Source organism: Melanotaenia boesemani, chromosome 2 (genome assembly GCF_017639745.1).
Source record: "Melanotaenia boesemani isolate fMelBoe1 chromosome 2, fMelBoe1.pri, whole genome shotgun sequence".
NCBI classification, from domain to species: Eukaryota; Metazoa; Chordata; class Actinopteri; order Atheriniformes; family Melanotaeniidae; genus Melanotaenia; species Melanotaenia boesemani.
Window position 1 is genome coordinate 5,220,640 of NC_055683.1, and position 21,734 is coordinate 5,242,373.

The window sequence follows — 21,734 nt, forward strand, 5'->3', positions numbered from 1 at the left end:
ACAAGTTTGGTGTAAAAACAACATTTCTTAACATTAACCTCTAAAAACCTAAAACACAAGAGAATCATAAACAAGGTTTATTGATTTTAACAGGCTATAACAACCCGGTTCATTTTAATTCACAATTTGTGCCAAGATTGCTCCTAAAAGAGGCATTCATGTCAGATAATGTCAGGTAAGGGGAATATAAGTATTTGAGAATGAAACTAAGTATTTTTTACCAGCTGAGTGTCTGTTAGTCTGAACTGGTTTTGCTGGTTGAGCCAATGTGAGCTTAAATGTGAGCAGAGGTGGAAACTCATGACAGAAACAGGAGCTGTTGTACTGCATCTTTGTGGTATTTTGATCTCTATCTCAGACATCACATTAAGACTTCGGGAACTTGTGCCAACTTGTGAAAGAAAGGATATATAACATGTCTCCTTTCAGAAAATAACTAGAATGTCCCTCATGTGCAGGTTGAGCGAGTGCACAGATGTGTCATTATCACAGTTAAATAAACAAATCTCATAAACTGGATGAGAGTTTTCTTTATTACAATTAGTTAGACTGATGCAAAGAAGCTGTGTGTGATAGAGAATGAGTAAAGATAACGAGGAATGTGACCCAGGGTAAAGAACACTTATCTAAACAGCACATCAGCCTCACCTTTACCATGCTTGCATGCCAGACTGCTGCTCCTCTATTATCACTCCACCCCTTAAATCAAAGGGCTGTCCTGACGTGTTGACTCACACAAACACATTTTTCTATTGTCTTTTGAAGGAAAGCTGCTCTGTGCTGTATTCACTGGGAGGTACTGGGGTGGTCAGTGACAGCCAGGTGGAAGTACTCAGGCGGGCTTTCCTTCTGCATGCTGCTGTTGCTGTCTCTCCAGCGGATTTTGGCAGACAGGGTCTTTCGCCTTTCAAAGCCCTCTTTCCAACTTCCACGCTTCTCCAGACTAGACACGATCATCTCCGCCAGATCCTGCTGGAGCCGCTGGAAGTTCTCCCTGAGACAGGAATGATGACATTATTTTGGAACACGGCAGATTAATTAAATCCTTTGTTTGGAGTAAACATAAATGACGTTTTTACTCACGCTGTTGGTGGCGTTGGCAGGCTGTATTTTCCTCCTGTCACACCTGTCAACCAGTATGTCATCTCTTTACCTTTACCCTGTAAGAAGGTTCATACAGACACAGACAAACCCAAAGGAAATGAAAAGTAGAGTCCTCAAACACTTGGGTTTGAACATGTTTGGAGCCTGGATTGATGCAGTCATCTCACCTTAAGGAAGGTCTCGCCTCTTTTTTCAAACTCAAACTTGCCATCTGTCCTTTCCAGGATGTTGATAGTGGACTGGCTTACATGAATCCTTAAAGCTTGAAAGACAAAAGGAAAGACAAGCAATAGACTCTTAGACATTTGTGCAATTGAAGAATAAAAGCTGCATCTGAACGGCCTCTTAGCTGAAGATGTTGACATTTGCATTTGGCTTTCTTACGCAGGCTTGTTGACTCCATGCGTGAGGCCGTGTTGACTGTATCTCCAAAAAGACAATATCGAGGCATCTTGTTTCCAACCACTCCTGCTGCACAAGGACCTAGTCACAAACCAAAGCATGCATATATGTTTAATTGATATCCAGATAAAAAGTATTGTACATTTAACTCCCTATGAATGTTTTTCATTAACATTACTCAGCCACTAGATGTCAGCAGCATTTGACAGGCAAGAAAAAGAACGGAGAAGCAACATGAAAGTGTAGCCTGCAAACCGTCTATACATGAAAAGATAGAGCTGTTTGACTCTCTATTTAATCTATGCTGAATCTACTGATATGATATCCACATTTGCTTTGTTTATAAATCAAAATAAAACTTTCTCTTAGGTCATGTATTTTCAAAATATTTTTCAGCTGCAAGATTTTGAAAGACATCTATATATAATAACTTAGGTGATAAAATGCAAATAAAATGGAATACCTGAATGCACACCAATCCGGATCCACAGAGGGATCCCAGGCAAGTGCTGCAACTCGAAGGTCCCCACGAATGACAGAATGTCCAGGGCCATATGGGCGATGTCCACTGCATGCCTGTCGCCGTTCCGTTTGGGTAAACCTGATGCAACCATGTATGCATCTCCTATTGTCTCAACCTGAAATGCAAAGACATTCTAATTTTATAAAAAGCAAGTTTTTAACTGTTAAAAATACTATAAGATACTTTTTAAATTAATTGCAAGTTTAAATTAAGTTTAGACTGCAAAACTGAGAACAAGAATTGCAAAAGCAACCATACAGTTTACAAATCTACATGCACAGTCAGGAACCATTAAATGAGCAGCTAGTGTAAGCTCCAAGTAAAAGTTAGTCAGGGGTTAGTGCAGATTAGCAGCCTCTTTGGTAGTTGGCACTTATTGCCAACTACCAAAAAAAAAAAATCATATTTAGATTGCAAAACAAAAAACAAAATAAGTGCACGTGAACTGCACAACTGAGAGCAGTTTTGATAAACTGAGAAACTTCTATGGTATTTTGGCACCAGATGGACTTCATAGTCATCAAAGCCATGTCTCAATATTTCTGCAGAGCACCACCAGTCTCAGAAAGGTCATTCCAAGCAACCTATATGTTGCATACAACTTTGAAGAAACAAACAATTACTATATCAAATTTACATAATCTTAACTGTTTTGTAGTGTGAAGTTGGACAGTTAATTTACATACACTGTGAGAACCTAAAGAGAAGAGAAGCTAGTGCAAACTTTCAGCTGCTCTGCTCCTCATCTTTGGAACTCCCTCCCCCCAGACCTCCGTAACTCTGATTCTATACAACTGTTCAAATCCAAACTCAAAACACATCTGTTCAAACTGGCATACTCACTGTAATATTTCACACTGCTTTTATTATTGTTTTATGAATCCTTTTTAATTTATTAATGTATTTATTGATTTGTTTTATTCTTGTGTTTTATCCTGGAAGGTGACCTTGAGTGTCTAGAAAGGCGCCAACAAATAAAATGTATTATTATTATTATTATTATTATTATTATAAACTACTGGTTGGCCAGTCGCTGTTGGGGTTAAGGGGCTTTCTGAGCTGGCTGACTGAGTGGGGACTAGTTGCCAACTGCTGGGACTCAGACCAGCCAAGCCCATTGACCTCCAGCCACTGGTACTGGGTCCTGCAAAGCGGATGCTAGCTGTTAGCTGCTAATTGCTAGCCGTTTCTGGCAGAGATGTGGGCACAGTCAGATCAGCATATTCATAGAGCTCAATTCACTGAATGACCAAAAAGACATAGCATCAAATCCAGGCCGTTTATGTGGAACACAGACAAGTTTTTAGGGATTATTATTTATTATAAACTTTAATAAATTCATTCAAAACTTCATTCAAGAAACCCTCAAAGCTCCCACCACTGCCAAATCAAATCTAAACTGATACGTTTATGCTAAACTACCTTGTACACATCATGATGGTCCAAGATGCTGTCAAAGTTCTTGTAGATTTCGTTGAGCATGTCGACCACCTCAATGGGGGTGCTGTAGTGGCATAGGGTGGTAAATCCCACAATGTCACTGAAATAAATGGTCACTTCCTCAAACAGCTCTGGCTGTACGCTGCCTGTTTCTTTTAGGGAGCGGACCACTGGGCTAAGGAGAGACAGAGAAAGTGGAATGAAAATATTTCACATAATATGAGAATACCCTTTAATCTCCACCACCTGCTCCAGGAGCTGACTGACTCTTTAGCTGCTGAACAGTCCACAGTGTAAACTTGTTTGTTTTCAAGACAACAGTGATTTTTGGTGCAACAAAAGGCCCAAATTTGCCTTTTCTTTGGAATATGTCTGACCCTCACAACACTTGTCGAAGCCACGATTATGGCTTTAAACACAGACTGTACATGGAGAAGCAGCGTTTAGTTGTTATGCTACAAACAAGTGGAGTGAAGTACCACTAGAGATTAAACTCTCACCAAATGCAGACACTGTTAAATCCAGGTTAAAACTTTTTGAACTGCATCTTAGAACTTATTTAGACTTACTTTAATCATTTTCATTTAGTTAGGATTTTATGTATTTTATTGTGATTTTTGCATACCCTTTAAGTTATGTCTTAGTATAATTTCATTCATTTCACTGTTTGTATTTGTCTTTATGCTTTCTCTGTTATCTAAAGCACATTGAATTGCTTTTATTATTTAAATGTGCTATATAAATAAATTTGTCTTGCCTTGTCTCGTGACTTTTGGGCCACATCTTACAAAAAAACAGCATGTGCCATAATCCAAGTTAAGCCCATCTTGTGTCCTTTAAGGAGCTTTTGGCCAACACAAGTACTTTAAATGATCCAAACATGATTTGGCAGCCTAAAATATCTGATATCTGGGGCATTGATCAGGAGGGTTTTTAGATTTTGCCATGAAAGCAACAAAAAATCTTATGGTTTCTCCAGAGCTACAGCTGTTAAGTGTTGCTTCTTTCACTTACCCAGGGAGGAGCATAAAGTTGAGGCGATCTGCTCTGTCCCTCTCAGCTTTGTACAGAGAGGTTCTCTCCTCCACCAGATTCTCCAGCGTCTTGGAGTACATCTGTAAACGACGAATCAGCTTGTCCATGTACGTCTCAGTGGCTTGATTATGCAGGTTACTGTTATAAATGCACACAAAAAGGACAAACTACAGTTCAGGTGACAGCTTCTTCACATACATGTTACACATTATGGAAATTAAAAGTCTCTCAAAATGAATGTGTTGGTATACCTGAAAATCTTTCCCAGAGTTAACTCTATTCTCTTGAAGTCTGGCCTCCGCTCAGGGTCTTCATCCCAGCAGTTCTTTATCAGCATGTAGAGCTGTGTACATGTGTCAATTGCACAGAAAACAGAAGAAAACATAAAAACGGAAAAATAAAAATTAACCTTCATGGATACAACTAATGATGTACTAACAGCCCTGTAATGTTTGGGGGCCCTTTTACCTCGATCTCCCTGTCTGATGCACCTTCAAAGTTGAGATCAGGTCTGAAAAGGATGTTGTTTCTGGGAAATTCCACTCTGTAGAGCTTCTCTGAGGGGCAGCAACAACAAGAAGTCAACTAAAAACTGTTAGAAGGATTATAATAATGTTATAATAATGAAACATAAAATTTTCTAACATTTAGTTGTTTATGGTATCACATATTTTCTTTTTTTCTATTTTAGTATCTTGTATTCTATTCTAATCTATTCTATTCTATTTTGATGGTGACCTACCTATTGTATTAGAGCAGCACAGCGTATAGAATGGGGCCCACCTCATAACAATCTCGTGGGCAATGATGCCATAGCTGTAGATGTCGCCTTTCTGAGACACCCCACCTTTACGAAGGTGCTCTGGGGCCGTCCACAAATCTGAGCGGGGAGGAGAGGAGAGGAGAGGAGAGGAGAGGAGAGGAGAGGAGAGGAGAGGAGAGCTTTTTAACTGATGATCTCAGTATGAAAATGAGCTATCAACTTCATTGATGATCAAATTCATTCCTACCTCTGCCTTGCTTCAGAATGGTGTTGCAACCAAAGTCAGTTATCTTGACCACCATACGATTATCAACCACACAGTTGGTGGACTTGAGGCGACCATGAACTGCAATGTTACTTGAGTGAAGATACGACATGCCCTGAAGCAGATATACAGCAAGAGGGCAGCAGTCAACAGGATGGTTAAACCAGGCTGGCTGTACAGAGTTGCTGTTTGTTGTATAATCACATCAGCTCAGATGTGCTTTTTGTTTTGTTTTTTTACAATCTCTTCCAAAAAAAAATCCTGAAATTTTAAAAATAAGGATATACTTTTAATAATGGTGTATTAATATAGAATGAAGTTACCTTTGTTAAACAGTGTTTGTGATGTTTGTTAATAAAAGACAGTTAAATAAAGAAATTTCAATGCTTAAAAGAATATGCTACATCCCTAATCAGTTGGGACAGTACAGAAAATGGATAATAAACAAACTAGCAAATATATAAATAAATACATGATGATTCTTGTGTTGCAAACTGGGACTGATACCTTCGTTGTGCATGTCATGTGTAAAAGCACAGAAGTGGAACTGGGGGTTGATCTGTTGCTGATGCTCCTCTGAGCCAGCAAGGGAGATGGTAATTGAGCCAAACCAGGCCCACCTTGTGTGTGCTTACACACATAAAGGTGTTGTCATCACTCATAATTCCACGACAGCTTGATGTGCTAAAGGACATAGTGATGTAAGACTAAACTACCTCTGCTTGGCATGTGTGAATTATGATGAGGAACAGCAGTAGGTTAACAAGGGCGTCTGTTTTTTCCTGAAAGGTGTAACCAGTATGTAAAATGTGAGAAGGGCTATTAATTTTTTTGCAGACAGAATTCAAGATATTCAAGATTCAGGATATAGTATATCTCATCAACTCATTTTTTTTTCTTTTGTTAATAAAAGTCCTTTTCAGACCTGCAATATATTCCAAAGCAAATCAAGAAAGTAAAGTTTTTACTACTTTGTAATGTTGCCATGCATTTTCACTACAGTTTAAAGACGTTCCAGCACTGGATATCAAGTGATGAAGTATTTCAGGTTTATTTTTGTCCCTTTCTTCCTGCAGACAAGTATTAAGGTGTTCAGTGGTACAGGACTGCAGTCAGTCCAGTGCCACTCTCTTCTTCCTTAGATATTCTTGTATAATATATAAAGAATGTGGTTTAATTGTTTTGTTGAAAAATGAACAGACGTTCCCGATGTCTGAGGATGAAATCTAGAATGCAGCATATGTAGCTATAAAATACCTTTGCAGAAGTGGAAATGAACTTTGCTAAGTGCACAGGGCCTCACAGAGCCAGGCCTTTGACTTGTTTATGTATTATTCTGATTTGATATTGATATTGTTGCACACAGTTCTAATTTGTTCCCTAAGAAAATCTTGAATACTGATTGGTTTGACTACGATACATGTGGTAATCTATCCCAGGTGCCTCAGAGCACAGAAAAGTTAACGTCACCTCAGGACAAGATAAATTGAAGACTTTTTTTGTTTTCACAGTATTCACAGTAGGTTTTAAGGAGTATTTGTTTATTGTATTTTGTTTGATCAAGCTTTTCCTTGCTTATGTGATCTTAACAGATATCGATTAATTATGGCCATTGATGCATTGATGTGCCTTACCTGAATAAAGTCAAGATTAAACTTGTAATCTAACTGTACTTTAAACATGCAAATCTCATCTAATATTTCTTTGTTGATCACTTTTTTTTCAAGAGTTTAAAAGCTTAGTTCACATTTGATGACTAGGATCTATTTATTTTGCCAGTAAGGTGCAACCATCCTCTACCCATCTTTGTTCCTCAAAGACTCAGATTTTCATGGACGCTGCTTTTGTAACAATTATTATTTACATTTTTCAGACTGTTCCAACTTTTCTGATTTAGGGTTTGTTTAAACAAAACATACCTTTGCTATGTCACACATGACTGATATCTTAAACTCCATGTCCAGGAAGGTTTCATCTGGGTAGGATATCCTGTCATTAAGAATATACTGAGGGGAAAAAAAATAGAAAACTGATAAAGTTCATAGTCCGTCCCTTTTATTACTCTGCTAAAAGGCTGTAATCAGTTATTGGAAAAGTGAAACGTTTATTAGTCACTGTGTGTTTGTGCAAAAGTGAGATTAGTTGCATTCACAATCACAATATTAGTGCCGTCTAAACTGTGTGTCAAATCATCAAACAGATGTGAGCAGCACGGAAAGGAGGCCACTGAGTTCTGTCATAAATAACATATTTGTCAAGTAACAAGAAGTAATGTCATGGAAATATTTGCACCACAGACTGTCATGCAGCATGCAGTGTGTGTGTGCATTAAAAAGAAATGTGTGGTAAATTTCCAATAGGGTCAATACACACCATGAAAGCATAATAGATTTATTTCTGTTTGACAAGATGTAAAAATATCACATTTAATTTGAGAGTTCATATCCCTCTATTAGAGTGATAACAGACATTTTATGACACCAAAATTATTCCTATTTCCACCCAATATCTGAGATGAACGTTTTAATATGTTTTTGAAATTGTCAGCAAGCTAATAATGCAAACATATAGAATTAAATCTGTGAATAACAATCACAATGTGAAGAGACTGGTGAAGCCCATTAATAGATGTGGAAAATTGGTAGGATCTGATATGCAGGATAAACAAAAAAATGAGGAGTTTTATAGTCTGCTCTTACCCTGAGGGAGCCCCTCTGACACAGTTCAAACACCCCAAACACACCATACTCAAACTTCACAGTGCCATAAAACTTGGTCAGGTTGTAGTAATCAATGCGCAGCAGCTGGAACACAGAAACATAGAAAACTGGAAATTATCTTTATATATCTATAATCCATATTTTCATGTCTATATGAAAGACAAATATGTTAACTCTAAGTAAGAATAAGAGGTATCTTACAGTGTTAAGTTCAATCTTCTGATCCTCTGTGAAATCTCCTTCTGGGTGTTTTAGCTCCTTCAAAATTACAGGCTGAAAAATAAAAGTAATTGATTTTAAAAATTAAAAGAAGTTTCACACCACCATAATTAATTCTTTTTCTTGAACTGGTAAAAGATTTAGTAAAGCAGAATATTGCTACCTTCTTGTCATAGCAACCTCGATGAGAAAAGTATGTGCTGTCCTTCCTCTTATCGTCATCAATCTGTGTCATAAACACAAGCACATCATAGAATCTATGGATTAGCAGCAATTATTACAAATGTTTAAGAATCCCACATACATGTAAAAGTAGGTCACTTGGACTGGAAGCAGCTACTTAAATTGTCTTTTCAGTCTCTTTTGTGTCGTCAGTTTTAAGAAGTTTACTTTTTTTAGCTCTTTTTGCATTTCCATTGGGTAATTGTTTTTTAAATTTTTGATTGTTTTGTTCTTTCTAAGTCTGTACTTGTTTTAGGTCATTAGGAGTCATTTTGAGTTAATCTGAGTTAATATCTGTTCTGAGTATTTTGAGTCATTTTGTATTTTAAGCCTTGTAGCCCTGAAAAAGTGTGAACCCAGAAGTAAATTCTGGACCAGATTCTGGTCTGGCTTTTGTCTCTAAAACCTTCCTTAGTTATTTTGAGTCTTTTTGGGTTTCTTTGGACTTGTTCAGAGTTCATTTTCGTATCTTGGTCCTTGTATTTAGAGCTACTGAGACATCTACACCTTATGATAGTTCACATCACGACATCCTACTATGTTTACTTTATGATGGGTATTTCAAACTATACTTGGTTTCAAAGCGTAATAGTAAGGACAAAGTCTACTCACCATCACCGCTCTATTGAGGTGCCCCAAGACTGCACACTGAGACCTCTACTTTTTGTTATGTACACTACCTCTTTGAGCCTAATCATCAGATCATATATCCACTTATATCACTGTATGCAGATGATGTGCAACTGTACTCATCATTTTCACCACATGACATCATGGTTTTAGTTCAGTTCTAAACTAGTCTTTCTTTCTAAATGGATATAGAAATTCCACCTTTAGCTACAATTTTCACTGACTGATTCAGTGGTCATTACAACCAATCAGTCCACCCAACTCAATCTCAACTTAAAAAAAAAAATTCAATTCCAACTACATTCCCAACAAAGGTTGCATGAAACCTTGGAGTCATTATTGATGACTAGTTGTCTCTGTATGACCAGGTATGACAATGTTATATTTGTCTCAAGCATGCTACTTTGTATTTTATAATGTGTAAAAAGTAAGTGCTGGAACTCATTCTGTATGCTACTCCTGTAAGAGACAATGTTGTTGATCTTTTCAACTATGAAGTATGAAAAGTCCAATGACTACAGATCATACAGATCTCAGATCACGCCATCTGTTGGTGTTTGATCAATCAAAAAAGACACGTTAGTTCGTTACTGATATCCATTTGTAAGCTGCTTTACATTAAAGCACCTGCTTAAAATATTATACACCACATAATCTGAAATCTATTTTATGTGGCTTTATTTCATGTTTTCACTTTACAGTTCCAACACATTAAATTCTTGTCTGTCATGCACTGATCAGGTAGTTATTATTTATTACTTGTATTTATAAATGCTTCTTTTGCAGTCATCAGTAATAGCACAAGTTATTTGTTTAATGACGATGTTCACCTTTAGAGAGACCTCCTTTTCATCCAAAGGACCAATCAGATGTGGCTCAATGTGGGACCACTTCTTCTGCATCATACGCTCTTTCCTGTTTTGCCTAGCAGTATATCATAGACACATCAATCACATAGAAGATCACAATCTATGAAACTGTGGTTTATTATTCCAGGTCTATGAGCATTTTATCAGCAACATTGTAGTGAAAATAATGTTTTGTTTTCCCATTTACTGAAAGCTGCAGATGCTGCTTTATCTTGTCAGATTTTGTGATACTACAGCTCTGCATGTTGTACTTGTGGTAATGCAGGTGTAAAATGTATCTACTGTTTACCTGTAGAAGATGAGAGCGATGGCCGTCACCACCACAACGCTGACACCCAAAACGATCACAATCACGTCCCGTGTAGTTACTTTTGAATCTACATATAGAACGGCATTAGAACTTTATTTATAATACCTGAAATGACACTACATCTTTACATTACATCTGTAAAGACTATATTATTTACATTTAGAATTTCTGAATTTTATTTAGGGGGTCTACCAGAATAGTTTTGCATAATCTAATGGTCAAAAAAACATTTTTCGTCTCATAAAATACAGTACTTTCCAATAGCTCCTCTAATCATTGCCTGAAGTGCTCACGTCTCTTTAAAGCTCCATCTTCTTGCTCTAATTGATCAAATGATTGTTCAAAAATAGTAGTAGAAGACGTGTAGCTATTCTTTGATTTCTATGTACCAAACCAACCACTCAGCTAGATTTATGCAAATATAATGCATAACAGTCTGGACTGCAATCCAGGGTCAAGACTGTTCACAAGCAGCGTTTTCATTAGGTGAGAAACTCCCTCCAGTGTTTAACATTTAAAACCTTATTAATCACTGAAGAAAAGGAACAACTATTTACAGTGTAATCTTTTGCTATATCTAAATGTCTCAAACTTATTATTGGAACCCTAAACTTGTTTTCTAAAAGTATAAAGCATTACCATCTGGTTCTGGTTCATCATCAGGCAGGTATCCTCCTCTCCAAGGTAGAGCAGGTTCTGGGTGCATCTCTATGGTTTTATTTTGTGAGGTATCAAACACTAATAGAGTTTCATACTTGAGATAGACAGAAGCACAGAGTGAATAAAGCTGTTCACACTTAAATTGGCTTTGCTAGCTGTTAAACACATGATGTTCTCACCTTGTGACTTTTAGCTGATGTGTAGATCATGGAGAAGTTAACATCTCTGTCACCATACTCATCAAGCAAATAGTGTCCTCCCATACCTGTTTGCACCAGACACATAAACAGTCAAATTTCATGTGCTCTGCATTTTAACTGGATGAAAGAGTCCAATTATTCTGCTAATTATTACACTAGAAAAAACAACATGGAAGAATGTCACTGTTTCCAAAAGCTGTAGCTTTTCATAAGCGGAAAAGAAAATCTAACAGAATAAATGCTGAGAAGAAATGGTTAATGTTGTAGATAAAAAAAAAAGCTTTGCTCATTGCAGACATGAGCAGGGAACACCTTTAAAACCACTGTGGTGTATTCAAGAATAAAAAACATCAAACATCTGAGCATCATCTATATGGCAGACATTGCTGACTGGAAAAAAAATCCAAGATGATCCTGACTGAAAGTGAAAGCAGGATCTCTTCTTGCTTTGATATCAGACCTCACTCTGTCGTGCTCATGATGGGAACCAAAGCAAAATGTCAGAGGTTGGAGCAGCCTTGTACCCTGATAGAGAAGTGCTCCAATCAGCTTACATCTGTATTACCAGGCAGCAGTTAACTACAACCATAAAACAAAGGCAAGTAGTATATTATCTGTGGTAACTGTGATGTGACACCTTTTATGCTGATGTTTTTATTTCACTGAACATTATGATCAGAGATTTGCAATGCAAAATTATATTTTATGTTTCTAAAATGATTTATAGATTTAAAAAAGTTGCATTGTATTTGTTTTGTTTCAGCATACAAAGTGTCTTTCAAAGCCAAAAGACTTTACCAAAACACTATAAGATAACTTAAGGTATACCTTTCACCATTTCCAAGGTTTTATATATCAGGATATAAAAAACAAAAATAATCTGGTCCTCACAGTGTCTTGGTTGCATCCTGTCACATCTTAACATAAAGCAGATGAAAACTCAGCTGAATCGGATATGACATTTTACACTGTGTTATAATTTATTGCAAAAAAAGAAGATACATTCAGAAACAGCGTGTTAAAAACTACACTCAACTCATGATTCAACACCTTACTGAACAAATTTTAGCTGCAGTAACTTGAATTAGTCATTTTCTGTAGGATGTAGGATTTCTATCAGTCTGTTTCAGCAGTGAGGACTAATTGTCATTCTCTCTTACTTCATTTCTTTTCTGGTCCATCCAAACATTTGAATCAGACTTGAGGTCTCAATTTTGACTGGGCAAGCTTATTGAGTCTTTTAACTTCTTTCACTTCTGTTTGAGAAGCACTGTGAAAAAGAGACTTTCCAGATTGTACCCTGCCTCCTGTCTAGTAGCTGCTGGGATAGGCTCCAGCCCCCTGTGATCCTGCATTAGACTAAGTAGGTATGGAAAATGGATGGATAAAAATACAGTTTAGTCAAGTTGAGTTTTCAATCATTGTGCTAAAGGTTTGTTGGTAAGTTCAGGGTCATTGTCCTGCTGACCCAGTATCAGTAAAGCTTTAGCTATCAGACAGATGGCCTCATGTTTGACTCTAGAATACTTTGGTATACAGAAGAGTTCATGCTCAACTCAATGACTTCAAGTGATCAGATGCTGTGGTTACAGAACAAGCCCAGATTATCGCTCCTCCACCACTATGCTTGACATGGTGCATTTGGTTTTCCAAATGTCTATGCTATGCATTGGCAATAAATATCTGCACTTTGATCTCATCTGTCTAATGGACAACTACCGGAAAAACTGTGGTTTGTGCAGATTTTACTTAGCAAATTTGAACTGTGCTGCCATGACTGGCTAAAAATGTCAAAACAAAAGTTCATAGAACTACAAGAAGACATGTTTGGGATGTCTATTGAATACATCTTTGAAAGAAGTTAAAACAAACCACACAGTCTATTTCCAATTGTACTTTCATCAACTTTAACATTTAACATGCAAACTGAGGCCTACAGAATCTCAGATGTAACTCAGACATGATCAGTCAACCATAATATGAGAGAGATGTCAAATAGAAAATGATTACTTCAAGTTATTCCTGGCAAAAGTAATTTTTTTTGTTCTTATATCTTGATATATAAGGCCCTATTATTGAAAAGGGATATACTTCCTTTTTCACATGAGAGTTTAATCTTTATCTTAATTATACTTATTGTCATGACAAATGACACTACGTACAAAATCATAATTTTACATTAAGGGATCATACGCACCATAAAAAGAGGCATTTGCAAAAGGATTGTCATCAACAGGCACACCAGTTGATTCTCTTTTATTTTGTAGGATGAGCATCCTCTGTCTGAGCACTTTTCCAAACAGCAGAGCCCCATCATGATAACCAGCCACATAGTCATTTATCTGCCCATTGGAATAAAATACAGAAAAATAAGACTCCAACACTCTGTAAAAACATGTTTTCCTTCATGGTCTTGTTTGGGTTTACAAGGTGCAGCTTACCGTATCGTTATATGTCGAGTTTGACCTGTTGGTGTAGTCCCTCTGTGGCAGAGTGATAATTAGGACGTCTTCCATTCCAACAGTGGATGTTGAATTGTCATAATACACAGTGCTAAACAAGGGTAAAATCAGTCACCTTAAATATAACTTGTATACTTAAAAAATCTCACTCCTTTGGTTTCATTCTGTGGTTTCTTCACCGAGATTGAATGGAAGCTTTGCGATAATAGTGTAAAAGTGAGATAGTTGAACTAATTTCCAAGCTTACTTGTAAATGTCGAGGAGAATGAATATGGTGTCTTGAGCAAGCGACTTCACCTTCTCCTTTATTGAAACAATATCACTGACATTCCCGCAAAGAATGAAAACTGGAAAATCAAAATCAGCCTTGAGTTAAAAGAAAGGAACATGTTTGTCTGGTGCATTTTCATCACGTTTTTTTACATTTTATATGTTACATTTCATGTCTGGTGGCAGGTGACTTTCACTCCATGGATAAAGCAGATTTGCAAACTGAATACACACTCTGTATCAGAAATACTATATATGCACACACATTTTTGTAGGTATTTTTGTAAATTGCGTAAGACCAATGCTGTCAAATTTCTAAGGGTTAAGGGATGCACAGATTCAGTGGTGGATAAGAATTAAATGTTGTTAAGGTTTTTTTTTATATATACAGAAAAATCTGATTTGTTTTCCTGTGTGTGTTAATACACAAGTTTTATTTCTGTAAATGCACTATTCATACAGTTAGAGCCATGTACTCTCACCTAACATGAAAGTGACTAAACTGAGCTGAAATGTGTCAAAAACAATCAAAAGACCTTTTGTGCGATTCCTCTATTTTTATCTGGCACATTTGTGTTGATCTGAACAAGCATAAATATGACACTTTAAAGCAGTCCTACCGAACTTTTGTAGATTTTTGCACTTTGCTGCCCCTAACAAAAACTAATTCAACATCTGTCTTGCATCCTGTCTCTTCTCTAAACTCTCTCCAGCAAGCAAAAGTCAGTCTAATGCTGACTCTTGTCTCATGTCTTCTCTGTCAGTTTCTTTCTTTTCCTCGCTTCAATTCAACGCAGCCAGTGTGTGGAGATCTAGTTGTCCATGACATGGTGCCATAAAGCTAAATACAGCTGTCACATGATGCCCTGGGCTGGAACATAAAGTTGTGAGGTACAGTTTCTTTGCCCCAGGACGCTGCAGGGCAACAACAGCTCCAGGGATGTGCAGAATGAATGTCAGTGTACCATCAAAAATAGTCAGAAGCATGAAGTTTTAAATATGGAAAATCATGTAGTGTTGTTTTAAGTTCACGGTTTGAAAAAAGAACATGTTTATCCTGTTCTCTGAGCTACTTCTGTATTTTGAGAGTATAAAAAAAGACCAATCTGGTGAATGACTGTGGATCTGTTGGATTTTTATTTCCTCTTATCAGAAGCTTTGAGCATGTAATTTTTCATTAATTTATTTGGGATTTCCTGTTACCCCGTAGCCTGGTGCAATTTTGGAGACTATTTATTTATTTGAGTTATGCTAAATGTATGCTAAATTATTTTAACATTAAAATAAAGAAGAAAAGTTTTTATATTTGATTTGTCATTATTCTTAAAAAAATAATCTAAACTCATAAAAACTTTAAATTGGCAAGTCAGACCTTTAATAAAAAGAAGGAAAAAAAACAGAAATTACAATAGCAAAAGAAACTGGCTGTGGATAAACACAAAGTACACCTCAGGCTGTACTCTGTGTTTATCTGAACAAATAAAGAAATGACTCACCAAAGCTATTCTCATTTATCATGGAGGGTTTTGGAAAGTCAGATAATTGTTTCTTGCTCATCCATGGAATAACTGTGGCTACATTTTTCTTTCAAAACCACAAATTATTGGTTGAGCTGTCCGGATTCTTTGGTTGCATTATTTGGAAACTAAGTACAAACTGTAGCCAAACATATTCAGTGGGTGAACACATATTTCTCTATACAACTGAAAACTTTGACCTACCATCAGGGCTACATGATAAAGAAAAGAGTAACAACAAGTCTCCTCTGCAGACCCCAAAAAACTGAAGAAAGCCTCATGGCTGCCATTTTTTGTTGTTATTATTTGTATTTCCAGTTAAACTAAAGTATTAACAAAATAAACCCTTCTGTTTAATAAATCAAAAGCACTCACTGTTGCTGTGTCTTTTTTTATTTTCCAGTGCCCTGTAGAGAGCTTCTTCACCACGCAGCACCACTCTGTTTGTATGTAAGCTGAACTTGTATGAAGCTGCTTCCAATCCGTTGATGTACCTGTTGCAGAAGCAGTAAGATTAACAAAAAACTGCCGCATCACAGAGCACAGAGCAACTTACAAGTTACTTAGGTTATCTTGTGCTTTCTCACCAGAAGCAGTCCTCAGTTACGTTGTTGGACTTCTTGTACACATATACTTTCCTCCAAATAGTCTTAAATGGCAGTTCTTCTTTCATAAAATTCACTAAGAAGTCAGAGACTTTTCGTGCTGGAGGCAGAATGCGGGTCAATTTCGGTTTATAGTCACAGGAGAGGCCAAAGCTCCCAGCAGAGATTACAGGAATGCTCAAGCTCAAGCCAATTTCTTCACTGTGGCAGATAAACAACAAACAACTAAATTTAATAAGCTGATCAGTTCTGTTTGAGTAGAAAGAAACTGAGTCATACTTACTCCACTAACTGGAAGGTGGCATAAGTGCAGGAAGGCCCCAACATTACGCATCCAACTTCACCATTACTCTGCATCAGAAAGTTGTAGGACATGCAGTTGAAATGTTATCACACACGTCACGTCATTCAGTGTGTGGATCAATGTCACTGCTCAGACTCCGGGGCGGTCAGGAAATTATGGTAAAAACTGATTTTACCACCCAAATTTATTAACCTAGTTAATTCTTTATCAAGTACCACTGTTTATAGTTTTTATTTTGTATATATTTTTAACCATGTTAAAACCATGTTTTTAATCTCAGAGGTCTTTCAAAGGTTAAACCCTTCTTTTAAGGTGTGACATGGAATCAGTAACCCATGCTTTTATAACCACCTGGTTGGATTACTGTAACTGTCTTTTAATATGAAATTAACCAGGGCACCCTAACACGCCTTGAGTTGGATCAAAATGCGACAGCGTGATTTTTAACGTGTACAATGAAACAAGAACAGATCACTCCGGTGTTGGCCTCATTGCATTGGCTTCCTATTTATTTAAGGGTACATTTTAAGGTTGTTTTATTTGTTTTTAGGTCTTTAAATGGTCTTGCGCCATATTTGTCCGACTTGCTGCACCTCTACCCGCCTTCTCGTTCTCTCAGTCAGCTGACCAGCTGTTGTTGGTGGTTCCTAAATCATTAAGGAAAATAAGAGGTAATCAAGCTTTTTCTGTTGTGGCCCCCAAAAAACACCCTTTTATTGTTTGGCTTTTAACCCAGTGTGAGCTTGACATAGCTTTTACTGATTGTATTCTATCCTCTTTGTTTTTAGTGTTTATATGAATTATTTATGTCCTGGGTTTTACCTGTTGTGCAGCCCTTTGGTTAACCATGTGTTGTATTTTTAAAGGGCTATATAAATAAATATGGTATGGTATATTTTCCTTCCTACTCGAACCTTTATGTGTCTCCATTGCACTGGGGGGACTTTTGCAACGTGGTCCTTTTCTCCCTCTATGGCAACTCCTTTGTCTCTACTGGGCATCAGTTTTTAGAAAAAAAGCTGACAGGAGATGCACACAGCGGAGCCTTGACTGGTGATGTTTTAAGACCAGTAGACATTTCTCTCCCTACCCTTTGTCCTTAAAAACAGCTTGATTAAATGTCTCATTTATGATGTTAACTTAAAGTGTAATTGTGTCTAACTGTGAGGCAATCTGTTGATAATAAACTCCAACTTCAAGAAGGAAACTTAATAATAATAATTGCTGTTAATGTGGAAAAACCACTAAAAGATGTATAAGTTAGAACATTTTTGTCTTTGCTGGCATGATTAATTTTATCTTTATGTTCACTTCAAAACCCTTTCCTGTCCTGTATTTATTGAATTTATCACACTTACGTCGAGCCTCTTGAGTATTGCCACCCCTTCGCAGGTGCTGCTCCCGCATCCTTGCCTTTTGTACACAGCGGTGTTGAACCCATTGTAATTAGCCGTTAAAGTGAAGTGTAAGCCTTGAGTCATGAAAAAAAGAAAAGAGATAAGAGTTATTGAAATGAAAAATTAACTCATTAATCTCATTGGTTTGATAAGACAAGAGACTTTATCGCATCCTGATAAAATGATGGTCTTTATTTTCTCAAAGAAAGAATGTCAAAAATTTCCTTTACAGCCACAGCAAAGAAAAAGAAAAGAGTTTGTTAAAATTGGAAATTCAATGCAATTCCATGAAAAAAACCTAAAAAATAGATTAAAACCTTCATTGGTTATTATATCTATATTTATAAACATTACTTGGTTATTTAGCGTTTTAGCCATTTATTTAGAGTCATTGTGAAAAGTCCAGAGAGCCACTTGCAGCTCTGAAGCTGCAGGCTGCAGACCCCTGGTCTAATTATATTATGACATCTATAACCTATAGGACTTATATAATGAATTAGCCATTTTGCTTTGATTCACCACATTTTGTTTGTCTGAATTACACGAGTCTGCAAAACTCATTTCATCGAATACAAGCAATTCATATAGTTTTATTTTAAATAGTAAACCTGCCACCAAACACTGCTTCTGTTAAAATGCCAGATTTCATTTAAACCAGATTTTTTTTAAAAAAAAAAGGAGAGGCTTTTATTTGCCCACCATTTATTATCATTAACAACTTGCATTGTGTTATCTTGTGCTTTCTGATTTCCTGCTACTGTAGAAGAAAAATAAAAGATTAATGGCGGCGGCGTTACACTGAACTACATGTACAAAGAGTACACCTACTCTCTCTGACCCTGTCTTAGCGACAGTTAAATGAAGGCCACTAACACCCAAAATCCTTTTAAAAAAACAGAATCTTTGAAAATAAAACAAACAAGCAAAAAATCTGAAAAGAAAATGTGTTGCATCAGCTGAGCTTAAGCAACTTGCTCAAAATATTCCCTCAAGTTTTTAAAATTACAGGTGCACTCAGATGCATAAGCATGTTGTTACAGTCCTTCCTAAAACACATAAAGCCATAAGGTACAACACAAATTATCCACTGTGCTCTCTGTTATCAGTTTGTCCATCATTTTAAATTATTTGCAGTTTCTTTTGCTTGATTTAGTGTTTGACTGCTTCATTTCCAACTACACACTGTGTCATTCTTATAGTTCTGGTAGGAGAGTACACCAGAGGCAAATACTACATGAATAAACATGGAAGTCACGTAACACTGAAACTTGTATATTATAATTTTGTCAAGTTTTCTGAACATATTTACAGCCAGGTACAAAGAAATGGTTTTGGTCTCTAATACAGCTAATTTGTCCTATTATAAAGGGAGGAGGGCCAGATGTTTGACTGGCAAGGACTAGCCATGGATGTGTGTAATGTTGTCAGATTTTCTCTAAAGTCCATCCCCAGCAGGTCACTTCAGGCTGCACAAACCTGACAACAGCAAAAATTCTGAATTTGAGGCCTCAAAACAGAAGTACTAAACCAATTCAACCTTTATATACAGTCTCTGGACAAACCTTGATCGTGGCAGGATAGGTTTCATTTGATTTGTTACCCATAGCACTTTACAGTATCTACTGTATACAACAATATGACAAGCTTACCAAAACGACTATGAGCGAACTTTCCCCAGTTAGCTACTGTAACATAGCATGCAAGGACTGAGAGCTTCTGCTTTAGTGTGTTTCCAAACTGAATAGAAACCCTGAAATTTACTAGTAGGCTACTTTTACTCAACATATCCCTTAGTGGAGCAAAAAAAAAGCCTCAGCCGGTTGCCTTGAATTTGTCAAACGGCCAAACATTTTATATGTTTCACTGAACTAAGATTTTGTTCCAAATCATATAGATTGTTTTCTAGTAAAATGTGTTTATGATTTGAAATGTATACTTTTGGATTGGGCTAAAATCCAGTTATTTCTTATTGCAACTATTTGCCTATTTGGGAAGAAAGCCCCACATCATTCAAACTTTCTAGAAAGAGCTTAAAACCCTCCCGCTGCATCACTTTGAAAGGAAACTAAGCTTCACTTGAAAAATAACTTTACAAAGATCTCTTTTCAAATAGTTTTGTCCAGCAAGAACAAAAAGCTAACCCTAAATCAGTCCAGAATCCAAAACTTTATATGATTTTTAAATCTTTATCTTTATTCTTTTACTGCATTTACTCAGCAGTGACATGAAACCTTAACAACTTCACGAAACCAACAAAAGAAAAAGATTTATTACGTTCATCATCAGCCATCTTGATTTTAAAGTGTTGTTTAAAAATAAATTTAGTTTCTTGTTTGTTTTTTGTTTATCTTTTCTTAATTAAAGTTCCCATCATATAATCCTATTATTAGCTATTGCAAACCAACGTCAGCTATCATGAGTTTCACACATCCAGCCATGCTCAGTTCATACCTTCGTTAAGGTTCTCCAGCCTATCCTTCTCAATGGCTTGTTCCACAGCCTTCTGCACAAATGGTCGACTCCATTCATAAGTGTCGTCCTCCAGCAGTACAACATTCATGGTGTATGTACGGTTTGATGACAAGCACTCATCCAGCATTTTGTTGGCGACCACCACCATTATCAGCCCTCCCAGGTAAGGTAATCCATGCCAGCAGTACATTGTTGATCCTCAAGGTTTTTCTTTATCTCTCACAATCCAGCGCTTTCTCCAACTTCTACATGTCAGTGATCAATACGTTTGTTCTGATAAGCAGAAGGCAGGAAGTAGTTTTTTACAGTAGATCACCAGAACGGAGTCTTTCCATTGACAGCATATATCCAAAGACAAAAGTCAACAGGGCTCTTCGGTGGCTAAGCAGAAGTCACACTGTTTCCTGATTTACTATCCAACATCCAGATAAGAAAACAAAACAACCTTTTTATGTAAGATCTTCAAATCTTTACAAGAGAATAAGTGGATCAAGCGCAAAAAACTTTGGTTCTACACCCCTTTAGCTGATGCCTGAGATCAATAATCCTCCGCTTTGTTTCAGACTAGTCTACTTGTCTTCCATTGCGTTAATGAACAACTGTCAAATGACAGTGTGTGCACGACTCAGAGGGAGGGGAGAGCAGAAGAAAACTCCCACACTCTATCTGCACTGACACCTCGCTTGAAAAACTTATCGAGACAATAAACATGAAGCGAACGCTTTCTTCCACATTACTGCTGGAATAACATCAAAGTTTATTCCCGTCTCCTACGGTTCAGTGATGGGGACGTACGTTTGGGAATAAAATGCAGATATTTACATAACAACAGCACATGAAGTGTGGAAACAATTTGTAGGTCAGTAGCAGAAACCTAAATGTACACAGCGTCATATTTCTAACTAATTTTTCATCATTTTCCAACAGTGCAATAGATTGTTTTCAAGCAGAGAAAACGCTGCATGTCGAGAGGGCCAAAGGTTCACAGGAGGCCATAAAAGAGAAGGCTGGTGTGGAGCTGATAAATATTGTCGGCTATAAAAGCAGGGTGGATTAAGCCTGTAAAAATGTGCTCATAAACCATTGTCACCTAGTTTTGGGAAAGCTGTTTCAATCCAATCCAGAACCATAATCAAATAAGTATTTATAGGAAAGACTGTTACCAGAGTTACTGATTACACCCTTATGACATCTTCAGAAATGTCTGATAATGTTTGATAATCCCTGGCTGAGTTAAATCCACACCAGTAAAGTCATTACAACCAGATGAGGTCAGTGTTGCAAATATTATCACAATTAGTGCATAAACACCACATATATTACAACAGGGTTCAGGTAATAATAC

At 36.9% G+C, this 21,734-nt stretch overlaps 1 protein-coding gene across 1 annotated transcript; it reads right to left on the reverse strand.

Moving 5' to 3' along the window:
- Positions 1–498: 498 nt before the first annotated feature.
- On the reverse strand, positions 499–20,887 carry gucy2ca (guanylate cyclase 2Ca). The gene is made up of 27 exons (XM_042007550.1): positions 20,369–20,887; positions 17,879–17,991; positions 16,500–16,567; positions 16,199–16,417; positions 15,987–16,105; positions 14,072–14,171; positions 13,804–13,915; positions 13,560–13,704; positions 11,342–11,427; positions 11,142–11,256; positions 10,482–10,569; positions 10,154–10,247; positions 8,635–8,697; positions 8,454–8,525; positions 8,232–8,336; positions 7,452–7,538; positions 5,515–5,647; positions 5,247–5,384; positions 4,973–5,061; positions 4,756–4,847; positions 4,484–4,642; positions 3,452–3,644; positions 1,970–2,144; positions 1,489–1,587; positions 1,272–1,366; positions 1,084–1,160; positions 499–994 (listed from the first exon to the last, which is right to left on the reverse strand). Exons 1-27 carry the CDS (start codon positions 20,577–20,579, stop codon positions 787–789), a joined length of 3,255 nt encoding a protein of 1,084 aa, XP_041863484.1. The 5' UTR covers positions 20,580–20,887; the 3' UTR covers positions 499–786.
- Positions 20,888–21,734: the final 847 nt, after the last annotated feature.